Here is a 24,832-nt window from a genome sequence, read left to right as displayed (position 1 = left end):
AAAGTTGGGAATCCCAGCCTTGAGGGAGGGGGACGGGGGCAGAGCATCGGCTTAGCATGAAGACGGTCCCTCAGTCCCTGGAGGCATCGTCACTCAGCCGAGAGGCCCCTTTGCGAGTGGGGGCTCTCTTCTATTTAGCAGGGGGGGGAGCAACTGGCCCTCTCCGGCCCCAGCACAGCGTCTCTCCGGTGGCTTGTGCTGCCTTGAAGAGGGTGAGCCCTTCGGGGACAGGGAAGCATCTTATGTATTTATTATTTCCCTATCTAAACGGCTTTGAGAACCTTTGTCGGAACGCGGTGTAGGGGGATTCCTAGTCGCCGCCGCCACCGGGCTGGGAAAGACCCCTAAGCCCGGAACCTTGGAGAGACGCTTCCGGTCCGGGTGGGCAATCCCGAGCCAGCCGAGGGTCTGACTCAGTCGATGCCTGCTTCCCGTTTGGCGGGGAGGGGGCTGCAGCGCAACTGAGAGAGCATCTGCTTTGCGGGCAGGAGGTCCCCGGTCCAATCCCTGGCAGCATCTCCAAGGAAAGGCCGCTGAGCCCGAAACCTTGGAGAGCGGCTGGCAGTCCGTGCGGACAACCCTCAGCCAGGCGGGCCAAGGGTCTGGCTCTGCAGAAGGCAGCTTCCTGTGGCCTTTCCTGCGACCTCATTCAATAGCTGGGTAGAGGTGCGGGCGCCATCCTGCCCAGTGGGAGACTCCCACGCCACCAACCTCCCAGCTCGGTTTTCACTCGCACACAATCAAAAATCAGAAGTGCACACAGCTCCCCGATGGCCGACGGAAGTGCCCTGCTGTGTCCCAAAGTCCCTGGAGGATACAGATACAAGGAGGCTGGCTAGCGAGACCGAGGCCGGGTCATGTTCGACCTCAGGAAGAAGGTCTCTGGAAAATCCTCCGCAAGAGGAAGGCTCCTTCCAGGTGGAGGAAGCTTTGTGGGCCGGGACTTGCAAATAGGTCTGAGCAGCCTTGAAGCCTGTCACTGGAAAAGGAGAGGACACGTTTGCGGCTTGTACAGAAAAACAGCGGGCCGGAAATCGGCCTTGGTCCTCAGCGGAGGCAGACTGCTCTGCCTTCCTACACACACACACACACACACACACCACTTTTTTAAAAAGAAAAGAAAAGAAAACCAAGATAAATGAAGACCCTTAAATCAGGGACTTCTTAATGGGTGGTCCGGGAAGCTAATTTCAAGTGTTTGATTATTTTTCCTTGCTGGTAGCGCAGGAGGCTCGAGGCCCCGGCAGGAGGTCCGAGTTCAAATCATTTACAAGCCAAAACACAGTCTGGGGACAGAATCTTCCTTAATGTTTCCGCCTTCCAAGGCTCCCTCCAGCCTTCACCAGAGAAAACGACGGGTCGCCGAGGGGTTTCTCTCTTGTGCTCTCTTTCTGTGCCGCGGCTTGGTTTATTTTTATTCTTCTCTTGGAATGAGGGCCCAGTTGGGGACTCGGAGACCCCAAATTCTCGAGTCACCAATGAAGGTTAAAGAGAGTCGTTCCTGCTAATTAAACTGGGTTCCTGCAATTGCTTTGCTCAGAAATGACAGCATAATCAGAGCGGTTCATCAGTTACATCGCTCCAGATTTTTTTTTTTATTGCAAGCGGGGCGGAGGGTAGGTGGAACAGAATGGTTTCCGTCCTCCGTAAAAATTAGAGCGTGCCACAGTAGGACACAAAAAAAGAACATGTGAGAATGGGCATTTCCCACTCAGGGTAATATCTGTGGTCACGCAAGGAAACCTCTGCTTTTACACAAAATGAAAAGTTACACAAAATGAGAACCCTCTGATGGCAGAGAGGACTGTACCACTTGAAGCTACAGGTAGTGTGAGCTATTTTTTAAAAAATATCCCATGATGTATAAATGGCGGGGGGGTGTGGGGGGGGGACAAACAAACAAAAAGCCACCCTAGACAAAGGTTGTTCCTCAACCCACATCTTCCTGTGCTAGTTTTCCACATGCAGAGGAGATTTTAATGCATGGGAGCATTCAAAAACGTAACCTGGTCACCTGCAGTCCCAACTGGCACGATCCATTCTACGGCCTCAGAATGCCACCATTTGATCCCATCACTTGGCATCATCCACAAAACTTTAGTGACAGGAGATTTGCGAGACAGGAAGAGGAAGCTCCTTTTCACAAAATGCATATTCTACTTTTGGAACTCATTGCTACTGGATGGATGGCTGTTTTTTAAAAAAAACCATCCATGTTTATCCTGCCCTTCTTCCTAAAGTGGTCAAGGTGGTAGACCTGAGGTTCTCCCCATTGAGGTTCGCCCCCCTGCCAAATTTTATCCTTACAACAACCCTGTGAGGTAGGAAAAGCTGAGAGAAAAGGTGATTGGCCAAAGGTTGCCCCGCCTACCTCAGAACACACAGAAATAATCGGCAGCTATGTTGGTCTGTTAGGAAAAACCCAAAAGCTACAGTCAGGTAGCACCTTTATTAAGGTTAACTTAATAATGGTGCTACCTGACTGTCACAAAGTGAACACGTTTTCGAGTTCCCCAGGACTCTTTAGATGCATCGCTCAGCATGCGGTCTGAAGAAGACTTCTGAAGAACTAAAAACTTTGTAACGTTCTAGTTATCCCCTAAAATACTCATTGCCAATAACACCACTTGTCTATGGCTGCCGTTGCTTCCTGTATGCCCCTTGGCGTGTCTACCCATAAGCCTTTGCAACTCTCCTTTTGCACACTGGACTTACTAGATGTCAAAATGGGGCCTTCCCATCTTGGACCCCCATCCCATCCCTGCGAGGCAAGAGGCTGGCAGTTCCGAATACTCACATATATAGTAATATTCATGTCCCGGCCTGAACTCGAACCCCAGCGAGAAAGGGGTGAAGAGCTGGAACTTCTCGGAGAACTTCAGCGGCCCGTTGGGCGAGTCGGGCCGGTTGCACTCCCAGCGCTTGAAGCCATTTTGCCGGTGGTCACAGGAATCGTGACCTTCATAGTTGACCATGTAGAGGATGTAGCGTTCCATGCTGTCCCTGGGGAAGGGGATCTCATAGTGTGGGCAATAGATATCCAGGTAGTCATTGATGCTCACCTCCACGGTATAGTCACCCTGATGGAACCTGAGAAAGCGAACAGGAGAACAAGAAGGAGATTAATCAAAAAGAGAGGACCATCTAGAAACGATTGGACAGAAATCCTACGATCTAGCAAACAATTCGGTAGTGGTTCCCTGATGCGCCCGAAACTTTCTTCCTGGGATGCAGTGTTCAGAGTCGGATATTTCCCTGTAATGTATCGTTCTGAGATATCGGAATGGTACATTGCCTGGAATGTATCATTTGGGATCCTCTGTTGTTCCTTTATCAGCCTCATATAGCCAAATAAGTTCCTGGGATGTAGCGTTCTGAGCCGAATATTTTCACTGCAGAATTTTCAGCCTCGAATTTAAGAAGGTGGGGAAAATTCAAGAGGACAGAAACTAGAAGCCATTTCAAGGGGAGCGGAGAAATTTTGAGAATGTTTCAGACAGCTTACCACCAACTGATCACAAGAGATTGGTTTTTTGAAATTTATCCCCCCCTCCGCTATCTCTTTGGTGGCAACCGTAGCAACAGCAGTGGTGTGAAATTTGTTTCAGTAGGTGGCTGCCATGAATTTCTTCTCCCCAGAATGCTCAACAAACAAGACTACGTCACGATGTGGAGGCGCTTCACACGAGTGGTGAGAAGTGCCTCGCGGGGGTTTGCGGGAAAAGCGGGCTTAGCCCGCTCTCCCCACAGATGATCAAATGGGTAGCCCTGGACGGCCGGATTGGCTGCCCACACAACTACTGGCTCTGTCATGGAGCCGGTGGGGGCTGTGGGGATCGGGTCCCAGGATGTCCCGCACGAGTGCGCGAGACATTCTGGGGGGACCCCCGAGACTGCGGGGGGGGCGCTTGTAGCCTCCCGGTCGGGGGTCTACTCGTGTGTCGCTGCACACTGCAGCAGCACACGAGCAAAAAAATGAGGTCAACGAAGCACTTGCTCCGTTAACCTAGTTTAAGGGGAGGGGATTTTGGCGGGCGAGCCGCCTTGGACGCACCGGGCCGGCCTGCAAGCCCAGTGGTTCCAGCAGTCACTGGCAAGCTCCCTTAGCCCGCTTTCCCGTGATCGTGGGAAGAGCCTCATGGTGTCCTTCCAAGAGACTTCTGGGAAAGAAGAAGGCAGCCACTAGAGAAATGTCTCGGAAATCCAGATCACCCTTGAACAATGACTGAAACCAGTCCCTGATCCTTCCACCTGAGAATGAGCAGAGAAAACGGGGGTGGAGTTGGGGTCTGCCTTCTGCAGAGGCCACGTCTGACTTCCAGCTTTGCTGGCTGCTGCACCTATTTGTTTCGTATGTTCATGGAAAGAGACTAAGTTATTAAGACTTGGAGGCAGTGGCGGAAAAGATCATACAGCATGTTAGAACAAGACCGAGAGATGGATCAAACCAACATGTTTCATTCATTCATTCATTCATTCGATTTCTATACCGCCCTTCCAAAAATGGCTCAGGGCGGTTTACACAAAAATAAAACAAAGAGAGAAGGACTCTGTTGACACACGTTTGGAAATTACTTAGGCTAGGTCCACACAATCGCAAGGATTCTGGTTAAAAGGTTAATCAGGATTAGTGAGGCCTGTGGAGAGATGGTGACAACTCGAAATTTCAGGGCAATCCTGGTCAAATCACTCCAGTCAACCAGCATTTAACTGATGCCAATAACCAGGATTGGCCGGAATGGATTGCCCTGAAATTCTGAATTCTCACCATCAGCTCCACTAATCTTGATTCAGCTTTTAGCCAGGACCTTTGTGACTGTGGACACCCAGCCATAGACAAGTAGATAACTTCGATATAGGCGGTTTGAAATATGTTGCAGAGGTTAACTCTTGCTTGCAAATTATTTCGCCATCCAGAGGCGATTCTTACGATCAACAAAAAGCGGGCGAAGGGAGCCTAGCCCGCTTTTTGTTGATTGTCTGCTGCACGGCTCCGGGCAGCAAACTCCTCTAATTCCCCCTCCCCTTACCCGAGGTTAGCGGAGTGAGCGCTTCGCTAACCCCGTCTTCTTAATTGTGTGTTGCCGCGGCCTGCCTCCACGCCGCGGCAACTCACAAGGAGACCCCCGTGGGGAGGCTAAATGCAGCCTCCCAGCTTGGGGGTCTCTCCAGCAAGCCCTGCCACCTGAACTCCCTAGCCTCTGCCGGCTCCGTAACGCAAACCCCATCTCGGCGGTTTCCACGGATTGTGGGAACCGCCTCCTATTCTGATATTTTTAGGAACATGGGAAGTTGCCTTCTACTGAGTCAGACCCTTGGTCCATCTCGCTCCGTGTCGTCTACACTGACTGGCAGCAGCTCTCCAAGGTTTCAGGCAGGAATAGTTCCCAGCCCTATCTTGGAGATGCTGCATGCAAAGCGGATTCTCTGCCCCTGAGCTACAGCGGTCGATACAGCTTCCTTCTTTGGAGTCAGACCCTTGGTCTATCGAGCTCAGTTCTGACGGGCAGCAGCAATCCAGGGCTTCAGAAAGGGGTCTGTCTCTGCCCTGCTTGGAGACGGCAGGGCAGTGAACGCAGCAAGAAGGCAATGGGGAGTCCAGGGAAGCCCGGCCCTGACCGAGCGCTCCTGTTTCTCCTGCCCCGGCCCCAGGCACGCCCCACAGACTCCACAGCCGCTCCCCACAGTCTCCACCGATGCCTCCAATGCCTTGCTGCCGCCACAGGCCAGCCAAATCCCCATTGGGGCGGGTTTCCAAACACTCCGGGGAAGCTTCTCCATGCCACGGACCTTGGTGACTCTAGATAACCAAGCATGTGAGGACACTGCACGGGGCGGCTGTGTGTGTGTGCATTGTAGCAGCGCATCCGACGTGCCTGAATGGCCCTCACACCCCAGGATGCTGCTCGGGATGGTCCTTTGACAAAGCTATGCACCGCACCTGGGGATGGGACCCCGATGGCCCGGCTCCCAAGCCCCACCCCCCCGCCCCTAGCCAAAGTCCTTGCCCCCACCAGCTAGAAACATGCCCCCCCCACTCCATCCCTTGGACTCCCAGCCGCAATTACAGCGGAAACGATGCCAGCCAGCCAGCCCCACCACTAGCGAGAGACCAACTCCGGGGCGACTCGACCCACCTTCCTCCCAGCCACGTGACGTGCCTAATCTTCCCTTTTCCCATTAACGTTACAAGATTAAACCGAGCACCTCTTAAAATTAATAAACTGCCAACAGTAGGTGATTAGTAGGGAGATATATATATATATATATATATATATATATATATATATATATATATCCGTCTCATCAGCCCCCTCCGGTATTTTATTCAGAGGCACACTTCACTCCTCCCGTCAATTTCCACATTTGGGGGGACAGATTATCCAAGAGATTAGGGGATGAGCAAAACTCGCCCGCTCACCCACTCGGCATGCGCCGCAATCCTTAAGACACCGTTACCAATCGGGGCCTTCGTCCGCCGTTCCTGCTGCTCTCGGCTCTTTGTGGGGGCGTCTCGCCGAGAGGGACATCAGCCAGGATCTCTGGCTGACAACACCCCAGTGGGGGGCTACCACTTGCTAGGAAAAGCCAATTTGGTGAAGATCCAAATCCTCCCTGCTTCCTCCCCAAAGAGCCTCGGCCCCTACAAGGAGGGCGGGACCCCCACAGTGTGCAGCACCCTCTTTTGTGGCTCCCCCTGTTTCTCTCCATCTCCTCCCCGGTTCCCACCGGTTGATGCATTCCCTCTGCTCCCACTGGGTTTCTGACCCGCTTGCTGCCTTCACAGGAGGGTGTCTCCCAACTTCCTTTTCTCCTCTTTGTCAGGCGCATTTTGAAGAGAGAGGGGAGCGGCTGACAAGTTTCCCCTCGGAGCCCCTCAGCCCCTCTGGTTTTGCCCCCAGCCAGGCCGTCTTCTACAACTGGTTTCCATGTTTTGCAGTCACTCACTTTTGAGTTGGGGGGGGGAGAAGCGTCAGGAAGGGAACAGAAAGGAGGGTACACTCGAAAGCAGGCTGCGCCATGGGGATGTCCACACAGTAGCCACGCCTCACTTCTAGTTCAACAATGCAAAAGAGGGGCATCAGAAAACGGGCTCTGAAAGAAGAAAGAGTTGCGTTGTCCAGGGATGGGTCGACTGCCTTTCCCCTGCCACCCATGGCGGTGGCTCGCATAGGCACGGTCATTTTATTGATTTGATTTTCATGTTTTTAGACTGCCTTTCGACCGTCTTGCAGTGGCGAGCAGGAATGGCCCCCTGTGCTAAGGAGAGTCTGTGTTAGGAACCCGAGCCAGATGCCTCGCCCATCAGACACAAGCGGTGAAACCTGGGGTCACAGACCTCTTGTGGCACCAGTGCTCCCAGTTCTCAGGAGCCGGCAATGGGTTCAAACACTGAGCCACCAGTATCGGGGCGTGAGGGAGAGGATTCCGGGGAGCTGGAAGACACCCCTCTGCCTATCTCCTCCGACTCGGAGGACTCCCTGGAAACACCCTGGTTCTCGAAATTGAACCGAGACAGCCTAAAAAAAAGGCGGCCGGTCCCAGTTTGAACCCGAACAGGGCCTAGTCCACCGTGGACCACATCCACCTCTTGCCCGGGGGCTTCTCAGAGGCATCTGGTGGGCCACTGTGTGAAACAGGGTGCTGGATGGGATGGCCCGCCTTGGGCCTGATCCAGCAGGGCTGCTCTTAGGTTCTTAGGACTATGCCGGCCTCCTACTCTGTATACCTGGCTGGGGAAATCTAGAGGCTTACTGCTAGCAGTAAGGCTGGGGTCAGGATCTCTCCGACTTGGAGATAAGGTGGAGGGGACGGATTGGGGAGCAGCTTTGCCACAGATGCCCCCTCTGCCTAAGCCTCCTGCACAAGGTGCACCCAGGGGGGGCAGATCCTGGGTCCCCCTTCGATGGCCTGGTCCTGCCCGCTTCACCCAATTTGCACGATATTCCCGAGTCGCAGCCCCCTCGGCACCATCACAGCCAGTGGGTAAAGGCCTGTAAGCAACAGGGATCTTCTTCAAGGAAAGAGCAGGACCTCCCGCTCTAACTAGGCAGAAGTTAGAGAAATGCTCGGTCGGCTCCAGACCGCTGCTGGAGCAACGTCTGCGCCTACTCTGGTGTGAGGATGCAGCTCGATCTCTCCACCCCCCCGTTGGAGCTGTCCAACGCCGGGACCCCTTGCCTGATCTTGGCCTCTGCTCGGACTCCTGCGCAGCCAACACAATCCAGGGGAGGCTGGTACTGCCCACTGCTCATTCCCTTCTCTGCCTGCAGAGGACCCTGCCGCCTGAGCATAAACCACTGTTCTAGGCCTGGATCTTCTCAGATGGATGGACTTAAATCAGCACCGCCGAAGCCCAGGGCAGAGGTTTGTGCACACCTCGGAAGGAATGGCGCTGCCCACCCCCATCTTTTCAGGCCCGAGCAACAGATTTTGGGAGAGAACTGTTTTAAAAGACGTTTTCTGACAGGGACAGGCGGGGTGATACTAAGAAAAATCCTCCTGCCAATCCAAGATGTTTGGGGTTCCCCATTTGCAGGTCTGGATGCATTCACTTTCCAGACCCCCTCCGCAAAACAACTTCAGGGCAGGGCAGGGGCACTGCATCACTGGTTTTGTAGCCTTAATGCTGCATACACCCATGGCTTCAGTGCCTAAATGTGTAGTTTGCGGTCACACTGCAGCATGGACTTTGTTGTCTTAAGGTGGCACAAACAATTAGTAGTTCTTGTGCATGCCATGGAAATAATGAGGAACACTTCCTGTGAGAACGGGCGAATCGTCCTGCAGTTTAGCTACGTAGCCCTAGAACATGCAAAGGAAGAGTAAAGAGAGCGCCTCTGAGCATGTTCAGAGTCAGCATGGGGTAGTGGTTAGAGTGTCAGATATGGACATGGGTTCAAATTCCCGCTCCATCATGAAGCTCCTTGTGTGAGTTTGGACCAGGCATGGCCTCTCTGCTTGGCAACCTCCGCAGGGTTGTTGTGAGGTAAACTGGGAGGGGAAAGCCACTGGTGATCCTTTGACCTCCTTGGAGAAAAGGTATGATAAACACATTGCCGATGAATTAAAAAAACAAACAATAGGCAACTTGAGCACAAAATGCTGGTGGGCATGGTTCAAGCTTAGGGTGGGGGAATTGGGGAGCCCAGCATCGCCCCGTTCGAAGACACCTGCAACTGCCTTAGGCTCAACCACGTGCTTCGCCTGACCAAGCATTCTGTATAGTTCCCAAACTTAAGAACATAAGAACCACTCTGCTGGATCGGGCCCAAGGAGGCCCATCTAGTCCAGCATCCTGTTTCGCACAGTGGCCCACCAGATGCCGCTGGGAGCCCACAGGCAGGAGTTGAAAGGGGCAGGCCCTCCCTCCTGCTGTTGCTCCCCTGCAACTGGGACTCAGAGGCATCCTGCTTTTGAGGCTGGAGGTAGCCGTTGATAGACCTCTCCTCCATGAAGTTCTCCAAACCCCTTTTAAACCCATCCAGGTTGTTCGCTGTCACCACATCTTGTGGCAGAGAATTCCACAAGTGGATTATGCGTTGTGTGAAAAAGGACTTCCGTTTTTGTTGGTCCTAGATTTCCCGGCAATCAATTTCATGGGATGACCCCCGGATCTAGTGCTATGGGAGAGGGAGAGGAATTTCTCTCTGTCCACTTTCTCCACACCATGCATGGTTGTATGGACCTCTATCATGTCTTTCCGCAGTCGTCTTTTTTCTAAAATAAAAAGCCTGAGGTGTTGTAGTCTTGCCTCATAGGAAAGGTGCTCCAGGCCCCTGATCATCTTGGTTGCCCTCTTCTGCACCTTTCCCAGTTCTACAATGTCCTTTTTGAGATGTGGCGACCAGAATTGTACGCGGTACTCCAGGTGTGGCTGCACCATGGTTGTATCTCCTAAGTTTCCGCCGGAGCCTCTGCGTCTCCTCCTTTCTCCTCCGGGGCCTGTGTCGCGTCCCCCCCCCGCCACGCCATGTCTATGCATGGCTGGGCGGAGAGAGGCACGGCAGGCCTCCCTACGTACCCAGAGAGGGCAATGCACGACTCTCCACCATACATACATGCATAAGCCCGGCGAAGAAGAGATCTATAATGCTCCGTTTCCCTGCCCAGCAGAAGACGTGGCCACATCTCCATTTAAATGGAGCTGGCTGCAGCGAGGAGCTTCCTACTGTGCCGAGAAGTGGCAATTGAGCACAGTTGGGGCGGGCCGGCTTCTCCCAGCTCCTTGGCCCGCCGATGAGACAAGCGCGCACTGCTGTGTGTGTAATGCAACCGCCACAGGGGAAGGCGCTTGCCAATGTGGAGGCCTGGGGGTCTCTGGGGAGGGGGAAGCCGGCCGCTTTCTGGATGCACCCTCGGTGCATCCGAGGGATGCTGACACCAGTTTGGGCAAGCCAGGTTCGAGGCCTCCCTGGGACCTCTGGCCCCCCAAAACTGGCCAAAAGGAGCCCGCCCCAATTTGGCGGCTGTGTTTTGGGGCTGCAAACTTGGGGAGCATTCCAGTGATTTTGGGGGGACGCAATTCTCCAGGGTTAGGGAGAAATTCAGAACTGCTGCCAGTCAATGCAGACAGTACTGAGTCTGATGGAGCAAGAGCCAGACTCAGTAGGGCAGCTGCCGATGTTCATCTAATGCAGAAAGGTCCAGCTGTAGATTTGCTAGAGTAGGGAGGTGTTGTCAGGGATGGCATTTAGGGGGTCTTAAAAGGACCCACTGCCAGTCTCAGAGGCCACCTCTGCACCTTGCCAGATGTTGGCAGGGCAACTCTCTTGTCCGAGCGAATCCCTTGGTTTTGGACTCCTTCCCTCCCATCCTGAAACCTACAGCTGGCTCTGGATCCTGCCTTGTGTAGGTGCCCTTGTGCCGTCCGCACTGGCAAGATTGTTCCCCGATCCCAGCGAATCGGGGCCTGCCCATGCGCAGAGGTCCCTTCCTCTTCCTCGGCACACCCCCCGGCGAAATGCCGGCCCCCGGGACAAGTTCAGCACCAGCGAGCCCCGCTTTAAGCCGAATCCCGAGCCGAGGGCCGCCTGGAGATCTCCTCCTCGGCACACGCCCGCCCTGAGCGATGCAACTCCCTGCTTCTGCCTTCTAATGATATCATTACTCAGAGCTGCCTGAGAGCTCTCCGGCGTTTATCTCTCTCCGGGGGCAAGGCCCTCGCGACGGCTCCGTCAGCCTCTCAGCGCTTCGCTCTGCCATGAGAACCCCTCTCGGGGGAAGCTCTCCAAAGGTCTGGGAGCTCCGCGTTTGCTCGCCGGAGGGGGCCAGGCGGGGTGGGCCGGGGGGGGGGGGGGCGGCGGCGCCAACCCTGTTCGCAGAACGTGTGCCACTGCCAGGTGGTCTTTTCCCCACGCCAGGGGCGTAGCAAGGTTGGCGTGGGCCCAGAGACAAGATTTTAAAATGGGCCCCTCACTGATATATACACACAAACACACTTCACAATATATAGTGCACTCACACTCACATCCCCATTATGAATACGGTGAATATCTAGTTCAATTGAATCTAGTTTTTTTACTCTCTGCTACTCTCTGCTCCTGCCGATCTCCAAGAGACTCAACATAATTCATAGGGGGTGCAACATGAGCTGGCAGGGAGTCATGTGATGTTCCTCTGAGGGGGCCCTTGAGGCAGTGGGGCCCTGAGACGACTGTCTCGCCTTGCCTAATGGTAGTTACGCCCCTGCCCCACGCTCACGGGACTGTCCCTGTTCCGTGCAGAGCAACGTTTCGCCTGGCGATACGGCGAGCTTCGGATCGCAGGATGCTGCTCCGTGGGCAGGTCAAGGGGTGGCTCGCGGCATCGATCCGGGCCGGAGTCGGGAGGCGGAAGGAGTCGCGCGGCTGTCCTTTGCCACGGCCCAGGCGGCCTTTTCTGCATCCCTGTTGGCTTCTCGGGTGCAGCTGGTTATTCATCTGTGTTTACTTAGAACAGGCACACCCCACCCTCCAGGACGATACGGGCACAGCTCCCCTGCCAGAACCAGGATGCTCGTCTCGACGGAGCTTCGGTCTGATCCAGCAGGGCTCTCCTTACATGATTATAGTACAAATGCGCCGTAGAGAGGTCTGTCAAGAGGGGTAGCGGAGAATGGAGTCTCCAGGTGCTGGGGCAGTCTACCTGGGGGAGAATGCCGGCTGCTGGGAAGGCTCTCGTTTTCATGCTCTGTTTGGGGCCTCCTTGAAAGCCACAGACCGGCCACAGCAGAAAGAGGACCAGCTCTTCGAAACAGCACATAGGACCTCTCCATAAGTGTGAAGCACCTGCCTCTGATCGCTAAATGGAACCTCCATGAACGAGAGCAGCCTACCTCTTGATCTCACAGGAGAAGGGCCAGGGAGATTCTTATGTTCTTAAAAAAGAAAAGGAACAATCCGCTCCCCCACCAAAAAAAAAAAAAAAAATACCCAACAGCAAAGCCATCCAAAAGCTATTAAGCCGAAGTGCACAATTTCTTTAATTAAATTAATCAATGAAATTAAATGAAAGCAAACCTGCCTGATTTCACCCACTTTGCATAATTTATTCTTCACTTCCACTCCTTCCAGCAATTCACTCAGCTTCTGCTTGTTCCTGGGAAGAGGCAGGCGGCGAGATGGGACCCCAAAGCCTCAGAGGTTTCAGCAGGTGTCGCCCGTGAGCTTTCGAGCAGCCCCCCACCCTCAGTCACAAGGGCTAGAAACTTGAACTTTTCAAACTCAACAAAAGACAGAGGTGCGGTGGACACGGATGAGAATTGTGGCACTACAACTCCCATCATCCCTGGTCACCATGGCCAAAGGGGGGTGATGGGAGTTGTAGTCCAAAATCTGGCGAGCCAAGGCTGAGGACCCCTGCTCTAAGGAGTTCCGGTTGGCACAGATGGGTTTTCTCTCTTTAACCCTCACAGCAGCCTGCGAGGTAAGCTAGGCTGCGAGGGAATGACAGGCTGAGGGTCACCAGGGGGAGCTTCGTGGCGGAGAGCGGGAGGTGAGCACAAGTTGCCTCCGTCCCGGCCCAGCACGGCCCATGACACCCCACGGGGGCAGCACACACGGCCGACGGTTCGGGAAATTTGATCTTGGTACATTGAACCCCCCCAGATCCTAACGCACCACGGACAGATCAAGGCACTACGCTCCCGTCCCCTCCCTTCCCTTCCTCAAGCCGCATTATAGTTTCTAACGATCATTTGTTAACGATTTGATGGGCATCTCAAGGTACACGCTACGTTCTTGCTGTACTGGAAGATGGGCAAACACCTGCAGTCCGTCTGACTCACTCAGACGTGTAAGACGTTTTTCATTTCTTACTGGAAAACAATAGAAATAGGTTTTTAAAATACCCCAAGCAAACAAAAACCAGTTGGGAGGCTGGGATGGTGAGCGAAGCCCCAGCGGGGTAAACCGCCCTGCCCCGTTTACACCCCCAGCTTCGGATCAAGGGAGGAAGGGAAACCACCCTCCCCAGTGGCCGCAGGGAGGGCGCTCGTACCCAGCTCCCCGACTCCAACCTGGTTTTTAGTTTAGCAATTGGCAAGCAGGAGCTTGCCCAGCTCCCAAACTAGAGGGCCAGAGGCTTCTCCTCCCCAAACGTCGATTTGTGAATTGCCCTCCTGTTGGCATGCACCCCACTCCCGCCCCAAATCAACGGACCCATGGGGGTCTAGGGAGCCACAGAGGCAAGATCAGGGTCTGCCACCCCGGACTCCTCCCTCCCTCCACTCAGCAACCTCATCGCAACGGGCACCAGCATGCAGAGCAGCGGGCTGCCAGTTCGAGTCCCGGCTGAGCTTGAGTTCGAATCCTGCCAGGCACTGCGCCCTCTTCCGACACCCCAGACCCTTGTGGAAACTCCCAAGCCGGGTGCCAGCAAGAAGAAGCTTGCTCCAGATTCCGCTCGCCTTCCACCCTTTGCATATGTGGGCACGGTTTGGTTTTTGCACAGAATGTGAGCTTCCTGGGTAGGGAGGGAAAGACCCTCACCAAAAAAACGCCACCCTCTGGACTCCGAGCAGACAGGGGAGGCACTTACTCCCGTTGCTTGCTTTGCAAGTTTCTTCCGCCTTTCCTCCCCCCGGAATGCCAGCAGCTCCGTCTCCGAGTATCTCCGGATGAGTTTCCTAGGGAGTCTTTAAGTGGCTACACACTCCATTACTTGCTTCATAAGCACCCGGATCACACAGGGAAGCGAACTAATTAATGCAAACGGTTGTTGTTGGGGTGTGTGTGTGTCTGTGTGTGTGTTTCCCCTGCCCTAATCTGTTCTGGCAACCCTGCCCCTGGCAAGGTAACTCCAGACAATGTTAAACGAAGGCCACCCTCCTCCAAAAAGAGAGAGTCTCCCTTGTGCTACACACGCAAATGTGATCATAATTGCCACAACAAAAATCTCCTCCCTTCTCCTGGCAGCTAATTCATTGATTCTTCACACACACACACACACACACACACACACACACACACACACACACACACACGTACGTTTTTGGTTTAAATGGATAGCCATTATCTTCCAGCAAAGAGGATTACAAACAAAAAAATATTAAAGGATGCACGTCTCAGAGGGAACAGTGTGACAGATGATAATTACCCGTTTGAAAAACAAGGGATATTCGCCAGAACCCTAAAATCAAAGCTGACCTAGTCCACCTGGGGCTTCCTCATTTTCCCTCTTTTTGCAGGGGCCAGGCGGACAAATTTCATGGAAGGAGCAGCTAATTAGACGCTGCCGACGAGGCAGTGGGGCAGGCAGGTTGGTGTGCATGTGTCTGGCGCATCTGGGTGGAGAGTGTGCCGGTTTCTTCGTGTGGTACCCCCCCGCCACCGTGCACACTTATGCTTTGCACACAGCCTATTGGACAGTGCCCGTGCCGTCAAGCTTGACTACTGACACAGAACTCCTCTCTTCCCCAGGCTGTTTGGCGACCCTGATGCCAGCACCCAAGAGAGGGTTCAGGGGTACTGTGCAACTTTGGGGAGGGAGACTTGGATCAGGGCCACAGACCCAGGGCAGAGGTTTGGACGCCACTCCCCAGGGCTGCGGCCTGGATGCAAATGGATTCACACCGTGTGTGGCTGCTTTCAGCAAAACCAAAGACGTCGGGAGTTTCCGTTTGCAACCAGCACAGGATGTCTCGCGTGCTCTAGGGCTCCCAAGCTCCCAGTATTGGCCTGGAGCCTCCAGGAATCAGCATCTGCCCAGGCGGCGATTAAAAGCAGTCCGGGAGATTTTCATGGCTTGAAAATGGTGAAAGATTGGGGGGGAGGAGGAGAAGTATCTCCAAGAAGAGTTCCATTCAACAGGCAACAGTGCTCCCTCCCTCTCTGTTTTGCTTCTGCTTGCTTTCTTTTCTGTCCTTCCTGTGGCCCTCTCTTCCTTCCTCCTGTTTCTTCCTTCCTCCTCTTTCTGTCGTTGCCTGGCTTCTCCTTCCCTCCCTCTCCCTCCCTCCCTCCCTCTTTTGCTTCCTTTCCACGCCCAACCACTTCTCTCTCTTTCTCCAAGGCTGTTCAGACAACCAAGAACTGGGAAAGAGCAACCCAGCTCGGGGAGTGAGGTGCTCTCTTGGTTTTTGGTTGTGTGGGAGCAGAGAGGAAGAAGGAGAAGGGATCATGCGGGAGGCCGGAGCTGGGGAGGACAGCTTCCCCTCCTACCTTGCTCAAGTGCGGGGTAGGGAAGCCGGGGAGGTCGGCGCTGCTCTCGCCAACCTTTCCTCCTCCTCCCTTGCTTCCACACAATCCCTTCTCCCTCCTCCTGCCTAGTTGTTTGCTCCCACACAAAACAAACAAAAATGGAGATCACACCCAGCTCCCAAACTGGTTGAGTGAACAGCCTCACTCTCTTTCTCCTGCTCCTTTCTTCGCCTTACAGCTTTTCTTTCTTTCTTTCTTTCTTTCTTTCTTTCTTTCTTTCTTTCTTTCTTTCTTTCTCTCTCTTTCTCTCTCTCTCTCTCCGCCCTGCCTACTTTCTTTGCCCTACCATTGTCAAACAGAAGGAAACCGGTGCCGATGAGGGTGCTACAGGGAACCCCGCTGGCTCCGGACAGGACCCACTCCGGAATCCGGCCCACCCGCTGAAACCTCAGGCGCAAAGGGGCCGTGTGGGGAGAGCGGTGCCAGCCACTGGGCAGGCAGCGGGCAGAGAGAGGGGTCTGGAGAGGAGGCAGAGGCCGAGGCCAGGCCCCAGATCGTTGGCACGGGGTCTAGAAGCCAGGTCTGCTCGGGAGCCCCTGCTGCTCCCTCCCGGCAGAGACAGAAAGGGGTCTCCAGCCCACACAGCCCCTCCCGAGGGGTTTCCCACCCCTGAAATCCAGGAGCAAGAGCCCAAGGGGGGAGGGAAGCGGGGGTGGGAAAGAGCGCTCTTGAGCTGAACGAAATCTGCGCCTGCCAGACAATGGCGGGTCTGTTGTCGGCTTCGACATCCCAGCTGCGAGATACAGGGTAGACAAGCCCCGAAAGAATGTTATCGGCCAGTTATCTGCCGGCGACAACGAAACACAATCCAGGTCCGGGAAGTTGTTCAATGCATGAATAGAGGCCGGGGGAGAGCCGGCAGAGAGCTCACGCATCGCTGGGAAATCTTCCGAAGAAGCTCCTCGTCGTGTGATTTCTCCGGCTCCGGGAGGAGGGCGATTGGGGTCACCTGTGAGGGTGGGGCTGGGGGCAGGGAGAGGGGAGCAATATTCACGAGCAGCCTGCTGCCTGGTCCCCCCAGGGATGCGGCCGCTCCTGGCTGCAGGCCCTGCGTGAGGCTTGGAGTCCCGCCCAGCCGGCCTTTCCCGAGAAAGGGCGCTGCGCGTCCACGTTCTGGCACTGGCGCTTTACACTGGAGAAGTCCAAAGTGTTCCGCAACACTCCCTTACATCACAGCAACTCGGCCAGTCACGGGCGGGCAGGGGGGAGGGAGGAGAGCCCATCGGCGAAAGGCAGTTTTTAAAAATCTACCCATCAGCTGAGATGTCCAGTCACTGACTCTTAGAAGTGGCAAAGGGGCCGGGGAGGGGAGGAAGGTTTCCGGCAGCCTCCTCCCTCCGTGCTTCTTGCAACCTTTGGATGGAGCTTGCCACACGGGCGAGGGCCAGATCAGTCCTGAAGAGTTGCTTTAATGGGGGGCACGGAGTGACCATCCTGCCTCGCCTCCTGAAAGGAGAACCCTTGGTTCTAGTCCCAAGAACCCCGGCCAAAGCAAAGAGGCCCCTTCCCAAGTGGCGATTCTGTTCTGTTTAGCAGGGGGAGAGCAACTAGCCCAAATTGACCCCAGCACAGCGTCCCTCTTGCGGGCTGTTGCTGGAGTCTGCCTTTTGATTCTTTTCGGATTGTAAGCCCTTTGGGAACCAACTGCTGGCCCTCTTGTACTTGAGAATCCCCACTGCTAACTGGGCAGTGAGGCCCCTTTACAAGTGGGGGTTCTCTTCTATTCATCAGGGGGAGAGCAACTGGCCTTCTCCAAGCCCAGCACAGAAGCCTTCCAGTTGTTCTCGCTGGAGTCCCCCTTGCGTCTCTTTTGTAAGCCTTTTGGGGCAGGGAACCATTTTCAGGCCCTCTTGTGTTTGGAAATCACCCTTCCTAACTGAACCAAGGGGCTGCTTTTCAAATGGTGATTCTCTTGTTTGAGCAGGGGGAGAGCAACTGGCCCTCTCCGTCCCCAGCACCGCATCCCTCTAGTGGCTGTTGCTGGGGTCTCCTTTGTATTTCTTTTTCGGTCGGGAGCCCTTCTGGGACAATACTACTCTGCATATTTATATACCACTTTTCAACCCAAGTTTGCAAAGTGGTTTACATAGAAAAATAAACAAACAAGGTGGTCGTCTGTCCCCAGAGGGCTCACAGTTTTAAAAACAAAAAGGTCAAGGCAGACACTAGCAACGGCCACTGGAAGGATGCTGTGATATTTCATGAAAGATCTCAGAAAAGATTATTCTAAAATGATCTCAGAAAATATATTCTACTGTTTGAAACAGGATGCTGGACTAGATAGGCCTGGGGCCTGATCCAGCAGGGAGGTTATGATACGGCCAGTTGCCATATCAGTAACCCCTGCTAACTGATCAAAGAGGCACCTTTCCAAGTGGTGATTCTCATATTTAGCGGGGGGGGAGCATCTGGCCCTATCCGTCCCCAGCACAGCAACCCTCCAGTGGCTGTTTCTGGTGTCAATCTTACGTTTCTTTTTAGATTGTGAGCCCTTTGGGGACAGGGGACCATCTGATTGTATTGTTTATTTTTCTGTGTAAACCGCTTTGAGAACTTTGGCTGAAGAGCGGTGTACAAAAACCCATCGTTGTCGTAGTAGCAACAGCTCTTCCTTAGCTAAATATAAAGAGAATCACCACTTGAAAAGGTCCCTCTTTTCACAGACGGAGCAGGGAGCCTTCTTATTTATTATCCTATTATTTTAAACCGCTTTGAGATCTGTTGAAAGGCAGGGTATAAATAGTAGAATTCCTGTTTCCAAGTTTAACGACGGGAATTGCTCGAGTTGCATCTCGGAGTGGAGAAGGCACTGCTTGCCCGTGCTTCTCTCCTCTGCCTTACCCGTGAACACTACCAAAGCTGTAACGAAACACCTCAGCAAAGTCATCTTGATGGGGCCGTGTTTATGATGGGATTGAGATTCTAATGGTGTGGTTTCTCCTATCCGCCTAAGCACCAGTAAAACGCCACAGGAAAAAATCCAGATGCAATGGGGTCTAGGATCACTGAGGTTTGCTGTATTTTAGCTTGCTGCATATAGAAGAGGGAAAGACCGCACAGAACGGAAGGCTGCAATAAGCCACACATGCATTGCGCTCTGTACAACATTTGGAAACACAGAAGTGAAGCAACAGCTGATTGCTCAGATGTCGGCTTCGCTGTGAAAACAAGGCCGACATTTTACAAACCCCGAAGACTGGGAGAAACTCCTAAGGGGAGGGCTTGGGGAGCATCCTAACCAAAGAAGGAGAGTTTGGGGAGTGTGTCCAGAAAGAAATACATCTCGGACACCTGTCCATCCAAAAGCCTATTCACATGTTATGTTCAACACTCGTACGATGAGTGCACAGTGTTCACAGGAACAGTCATTCACACGTTATGCTGAACGCAGGTCCAGAAGTACACTTCCTCTCTGTACCATGCATTTGAAGGGCCTGTATCCAGGTTCATTTTTTTTAAAAACCCAGGTACAGTTATTCACACAAACACGTGTACAAGTGTACAGACATCTGGACACTGGTGCAGCCTAATGTCTGAACTGGGGTAAAGTAAGGGTGTGCAAACTTGGCCCGCCAGCTGTTTTTGGACTACAACCCCCAGCTACAACTCAGTGTGTCATGGGAAGATGGGAGTTGTAGTTCTACAACAGCTAGAAGGCCCAGTTGGCCCACCCTGGGCTAAAGCCTTCCTCTTTCTGTAGTTGCATTGCTTGGGATGGTTTAGTTTTAAGTGGGGAAAGTGCTGGGTTCAAGGGTTTAAAAACCGACAAAATAAGCCATCCCTGGCCGAAATGCAACTCGGGGTGGTTCATTCTGGGTTCCACATTCCGACAGAGGCCGAAAACCCGGCTCTTTCAGCAGGGTCTTCAAGCTTCTTGCACGGCGTGGACTCACCTTCACCTGCGCCTTCCTTGGGTTCCCCTGCCTCTGGAGGGATTCAGATTGTAAACGCCTTGGGGCCAGGACCCACTCGTGACAATAACAACCACCCCGCTCCGAAAGAAGTGGGATGGGGGCGGAGGAGAGCTTGCGGATTAGCTGGGCTTTGCCTTCTCAGCCTAGATTCCCAACCCAAACGGAGCCACCACCAAGCGGGAGGGAGCGCCGGTGGCATAATTGACCGGGAAGCTCCATCAATCCTCTCTCTGCTGTCCTTCCGCATCCCGTCCCCAGGGTCCAATTAGCACTCCAGAAGGCCTCTGAAACCTCCTCCGCCGAATCAGTTCAAAGACACCCGGTCGCTGCTTCCCACAGAAAGACCTTCCATGCCCTCCAATTCCTAATGCACGAAAAAGGGACCCCGTGATTTAGGGTCCCCCCACCCCACCCCCCCACCCAGAGACAGACAACAGTTTGGGCTCACGCAGTCCAGAGCCCTCCGTAGCCTCTCCCCTGCCGGGTCCTCCGGAGACACCGATCAGAAGAGACAGGAAGGGGCAGCAGATGCTACGGGTCTCCCAACTCTCTGGTTCCTGTCGCTGCTTACCGCTGTCCTCGTCTGGTCTCCTTCGGAATCCCTGGTCCAGAATTTATCAGGGTGAGCGGCTGCCATGGTTGTCGGGAAGGGCTGCATCTCAGTGGCAGAGCCCCTGCCTTGTCTGACACCCGGGAAAGCGGCTGCCGGTCAGTGCTTGCAGTCCTGAACTAGAGGAAAGGTCTGACTCCATAGGAAGGAGCTTAAAGCGTGCACTGGGAGCATCCGTAGCGCAGTGACCGACAGAGATTTTGCTTGGCACGCCAGAGGTCCCGAACCGAATCCGTGGCACTTCCAGGGAGGGCTTGGAAAGGCCTGGGACCCCAAGCCGCTCCTCCGTCCACAGGCTGAGATGGGCCCACTGCTAGTCCCTGTGCCGCTGCTGCTGCTGACGGTGTTGTGGCATCCTGTGGCAGAGCTCTGTGTGTTCTGTAGCTATTCGCTGTTTGATGGATTGCTGACCGCAGTCAAATCAGATCTCAGTCCAAATAAAACAGAAAGAGAGGGGGGAGGATTCAAAACCCCAGTGCTGCTTCTCTCATGTGAACAACGTATGTGAGCATCATGAATGGAGAGGAAAAGGGAAATAGACAAAGACCCCAAGGAACAGCATGCACGGTGCTCTGAACAAAATGCAGGATTAAGCAGAGAAATGGCAGGAGGTTCTTAATACACAGGTGCCACTTGAGAAAGAAGGCATTTGGAACTCCCAAATCCTGGAAGAATTCCAAAGAGCCGGTTCTCAGGCAATTAGGTTTTTCTATCATAACTTTAACCTGAGCAAAAGAATATGATCTTGGGTCTCAGAACAGAGCAGAGGAAATAAACACAGCAGATAAACTCTATACAACCGACTGAGCTCATCTGGGTACACCTGCCCTTTACAGTCTGCAGGGGAAACCCTCTTATGCCTTCCGAGATCTGGTTGGCAGCGATGCGTGAGTAGGCTTTTTCCACCCGGTGGAACTCTCTGCCACATGATGCTAGATTGGCTCCCTCATTGCCCGGCAGAGGCTGCAGTTGCTTCTGTTTCAGCAGGGTCTTCAAAACCCCCAACTTCAAGTATATGTTGATGGAATCTGAGCTGTCCGTGACTGAGCAGGTCTTGGTGTCATGGTGGACAGCTCGTTGAAAGTGTCGACTCAATGTGTGGCAGCTGTGAAAAAGGCCAATTCCATGCTAGGGATCATTAGGAAGGGGATTGAAAAATAAAACGGCTCATATTATAATGCCATTATACAAAACTATGGTGCGGCCACACCTAGAATACTGCGTACAATTCCGGTCACCACATCTAAAAAAGGACATTGTAGACGGGGAAAAGATGCAGAAGAGGGCAGCCAAGATGATCAGGGGCTTGGAGCACCTTCCTTAGGAGGCAAGACTACAACACCTGGGGCTTTTTAGTTTAGAAAAAAGACGACTGCGGGGAGACATGATAGAGGTCTATAAAATCATGCATGGCGTGGAGAAAGTGGAGAGAGAGAAATTCTTCTCCCTCTCACATCACACTAGAACCAGGGGTCACCCCATGAAATTGACTGCTGGGAAATTTAGGACTAACAAACGGAAGTACTTTTTCACACAAGACATAATCAACTTGTGGAATTCTCTGCCACAAGATGTGGTGGTAGCCAACAACCTGGATGGCTTTAAGAGGGGTTTGGATAACTTCATTGGAGTTAACTCCAAACTCCCCTTTGGAGAGGTCTATTGACGGCTACTAGTCGGAGGGCTGTTGGCCACCTTCAGCCTTGGGGGGTGGAGTGCCTCTGGGTACCAGTTGCGGGTGAGCAACAGCAGGAGAGAGGGCATGCCCTCAACTCCTGCCTGTAGCTTCCAGCAGCATCTGGTGGGCAACTGTGCGAAATGGGATGCTGGACTAGATGGGCCTTGGGCCTGAACCAGCAGGGCTGTTCTAGAACCAAGGGTCATCCCGTGAAATTGATTGCCGGGAAATTTAGGACCAGTAAACGGAAGTTCTTTTTCACACAATGCATCATCCACTTGTGGAATTCTCTGCCATGAAATGTGGTGACAGCCAACAACCTGGATGTCTTTAGAGGGGCTTGGATCAATTCATGGAGGAGAGGTCTATCAACGGCTACTAGGCGGAGGGCTATAGGCCAGCCTTAGAGGCAGGATGCCTCTGAGTCCCAGTTGCAGGGGAGCAACAGCAGGAGAGAGGGCCTTCCCCTTTCACCTCCTGCCTGTGGGCTCCCCAGAGGCGTCTAGTGGGCCACTGCATGAAACAGGATGCTGGACTAGATGGGCCTCCTTGGGCCTGACCCAGCAGGGCTGTTCTGATGTTCTTAATCACCTCTCCACAATGTTTTCAAACTCCCTCTGGGCTTTGGGGCTTTTTGCAAAGTTTTCATCTCAACAGCTCTAACTGCGAATCAGAACTTAAGGACAGAAGCACATAAGAAAAAGCCCTACTGGGCCGGGTCACTGGGCCAGCATCCGGTTTAACACAGTGGCCCACCAGGTGCATCTGGGAAGCCCACAAGTGGGGGCAAGTGGGAAACCAGCCCCTCTCCTTGGCGTCCCCTAGCACTTGCCATTCAGGGTCAGGCCACCTCAGATCCTGGTGGAAATATATAGCTACGAAGGCCAGTAGCCGGGGATAGCCCTACCCTCCAGGAATCTGCCTAACGCCCTTTGCAGCCATCTAGACTGGCAGCCTGCAAATCCCACCGTTTAACGGAATAAAGAAGAAGAAGAAGAAGAACTTCCTTTTGTCTGTCCGGAACCTCCCAGCATTTAGCTTCAACAGGTGACTCCGGGTTGTAATATTATGAGCAAAGGAGGCAAGCCTCTCTCGATCCGTGCATCATGACCCCTCCATCAGGTCCCCACCACCCTGCTCAGCCCCCATCTTTCTAAACTAAAAAGGCCCAAAGCTTGTCGTCGTCCCTCCACAGGGAGTCATCGCTCCAGCCCCCTGATCCTTTTGCTGCTCTTCTCTGCCGCTTTCCCAGACTCTACAGTCTCCTTCTTAGGTTTTGGTGACCAGCACTGTGCCCACTTCTCGAGAAGGGCGTCACTCTATCGGCTGGTATATTTCCAGTCCCTTTCCTAATGATCCCAGGCTGTGATTTGCGGACGGGGCTGGCGGATTCAGTGAGCTGTCCACCACGGGAGCACCTTGGAAGGCAAAGAAGAGAAGAGCATGAAAGGTCCCCTTGGCTAAGCAGGATCCACCTTGGTTTCACATTTGCATGGGAGACCACAGGTCCTATTTCACTGTAAGATATCCCCCTGACGGGATGGGGCTGCTCTGGGAAGGTTTTCTGCATTTGCACGCAGAGGGTCCCAAGTTCCTTCCCTGGCAGCATCTCCAAGACAGGGCTGAGAGAGATTCCTGCCTGCAACCTGGGAGAAGCCGCTGCCAGTCTGTGCAGACAATACTGAGCTAGATGGACCGAGGGTCTGACTCGGGAGAAGGCAGCTATAAAAAGAGGATAAAGCAGAGTCATCCATAGCATAGAATGGGGGAAGGGGGCCCCCCAGGCATGAATTCTGGATTTCCTAATAGCCACACATATTCCGGACACCCGACACGGACATCTCGCCCGGCGAATCAGGCGTCCGCTGCAGACAGACACACAGACAACACGCAGACAGCCGCACGCGACACGGTGCCTGTTAATTTCTTATCATTTAAAGTCACTCCCTTCGCAAAATGTCAACAGAGTTTTAAGGCACCACCTGGCAAGATGCCTGCTGGGGTGGTGTAATTCCCTCAGCAGGCCTGCCAAACGGCTGTAATTAAAACAGGCACGATTTGAACCATCTCCGCCTTATAGGAACTCGCTGGTTTGGCATCTTTATGTGCACGGAAAAAAAGAAAGAAACATGTATATAATCCTGTCAGATTAGCCAGACGAGACAGGACACGCAGCAGCAGAGCTGGAGATAGTGCCAGCAGAGAGGAGGGGAAAAAGAGAGAGAGGAATTGTCTTTTCGGCTGCTTCGGGAATGTTATGTCGGGTCGCCCAACTGGCCCAGAGCACCCAGGAATCGGCGTCTGTCTCCAGGTGACTCTTGAAAGCAATTTTGGCCATTTCTGTGGCTTGGAAGGGTGAAAAATATGGGGGGGGCAGTGGCTGGGGGGACCTTTAGGAATTGCTTAAGTCAGAGTTGGCAGCCCAGCTCTGGCATGAATGGCATGGAACAGATACCACCAAATGGTGCACATTTCCACCTCTGCTGTTCCTTGACCTACGTTCTCTGTGTCACCTCCCAAAGCGAACCATCTGTGTTCTGAGTGTCCCTAAACCTCATTCCCTGCTTTCTCTTCCTGGACAATTCTCACCCCTGTTTTCCCCTTTGCTAAGCAGGGTCTGCCCTGATCTGTATATTTATTTACTTACTTACTTATTTATTGACTTATTTTTATACCGCCCAAAACTTGTGTCTCTGGGCGGTTTACAACAGATGGAGTTGTAATGGGAGACTACCGTGTGAGCACTGTGAGATATTTAGGAAGGGCAGTGTAGAAATCGAAATAATAATAATAATAATAATAATAATAATAATAATAATAATACCACCCCCCTTAGGGGAATGGAGCACCCGCCTGCTTGGATGCAGAAGGCTCCAAGTTCCCTCCCTGGCAGCGCCTCCAGAGAGGGACGAGAGAGACTCCTGCCTGCATCCCTGGAGATGCCGCTGCCAGT

General features: G+C 53.4%; 1 protein-coding gene across 1 annotated transcript in view; it reads right to left on the bottom strand.

Moving 5' to 3' along the window:
* Window positions 1-24,832, bottom strand: part of EFNA2 (ephrin A2) — a 180,883-nt gene that overhangs the window by 20,785 nt on the left and 135,266 nt on the right. The window contains exon 3 of the mRNA XM_053289709.1: window positions 2,798-3,090. Coding sequence (XP_053145684.1) covers window positions 2,798-3,090 — 293 coding nt within the window. The remainder of the gene's footprint in view (window positions 1-2,797; window positions 3,091-24,832) is intronic.

Source organism: Hemicordylus capensis, chromosome 2 (assembly GCF_027244095.1).
Source record: "Hemicordylus capensis ecotype Gifberg chromosome 2, rHemCap1.1.pri, whole genome shotgun sequence".
Taxonomy (NCBI): Eukaryota; Metazoa; Chordata; class Lepidosauria; order Squamata; family Cordylidae; genus Hemicordylus; species Hemicordylus capensis.
Note: the sequence above shows the minus strand (reverse complement) of the source record. Positions and strands in the feature narration are given on the sequence as shown.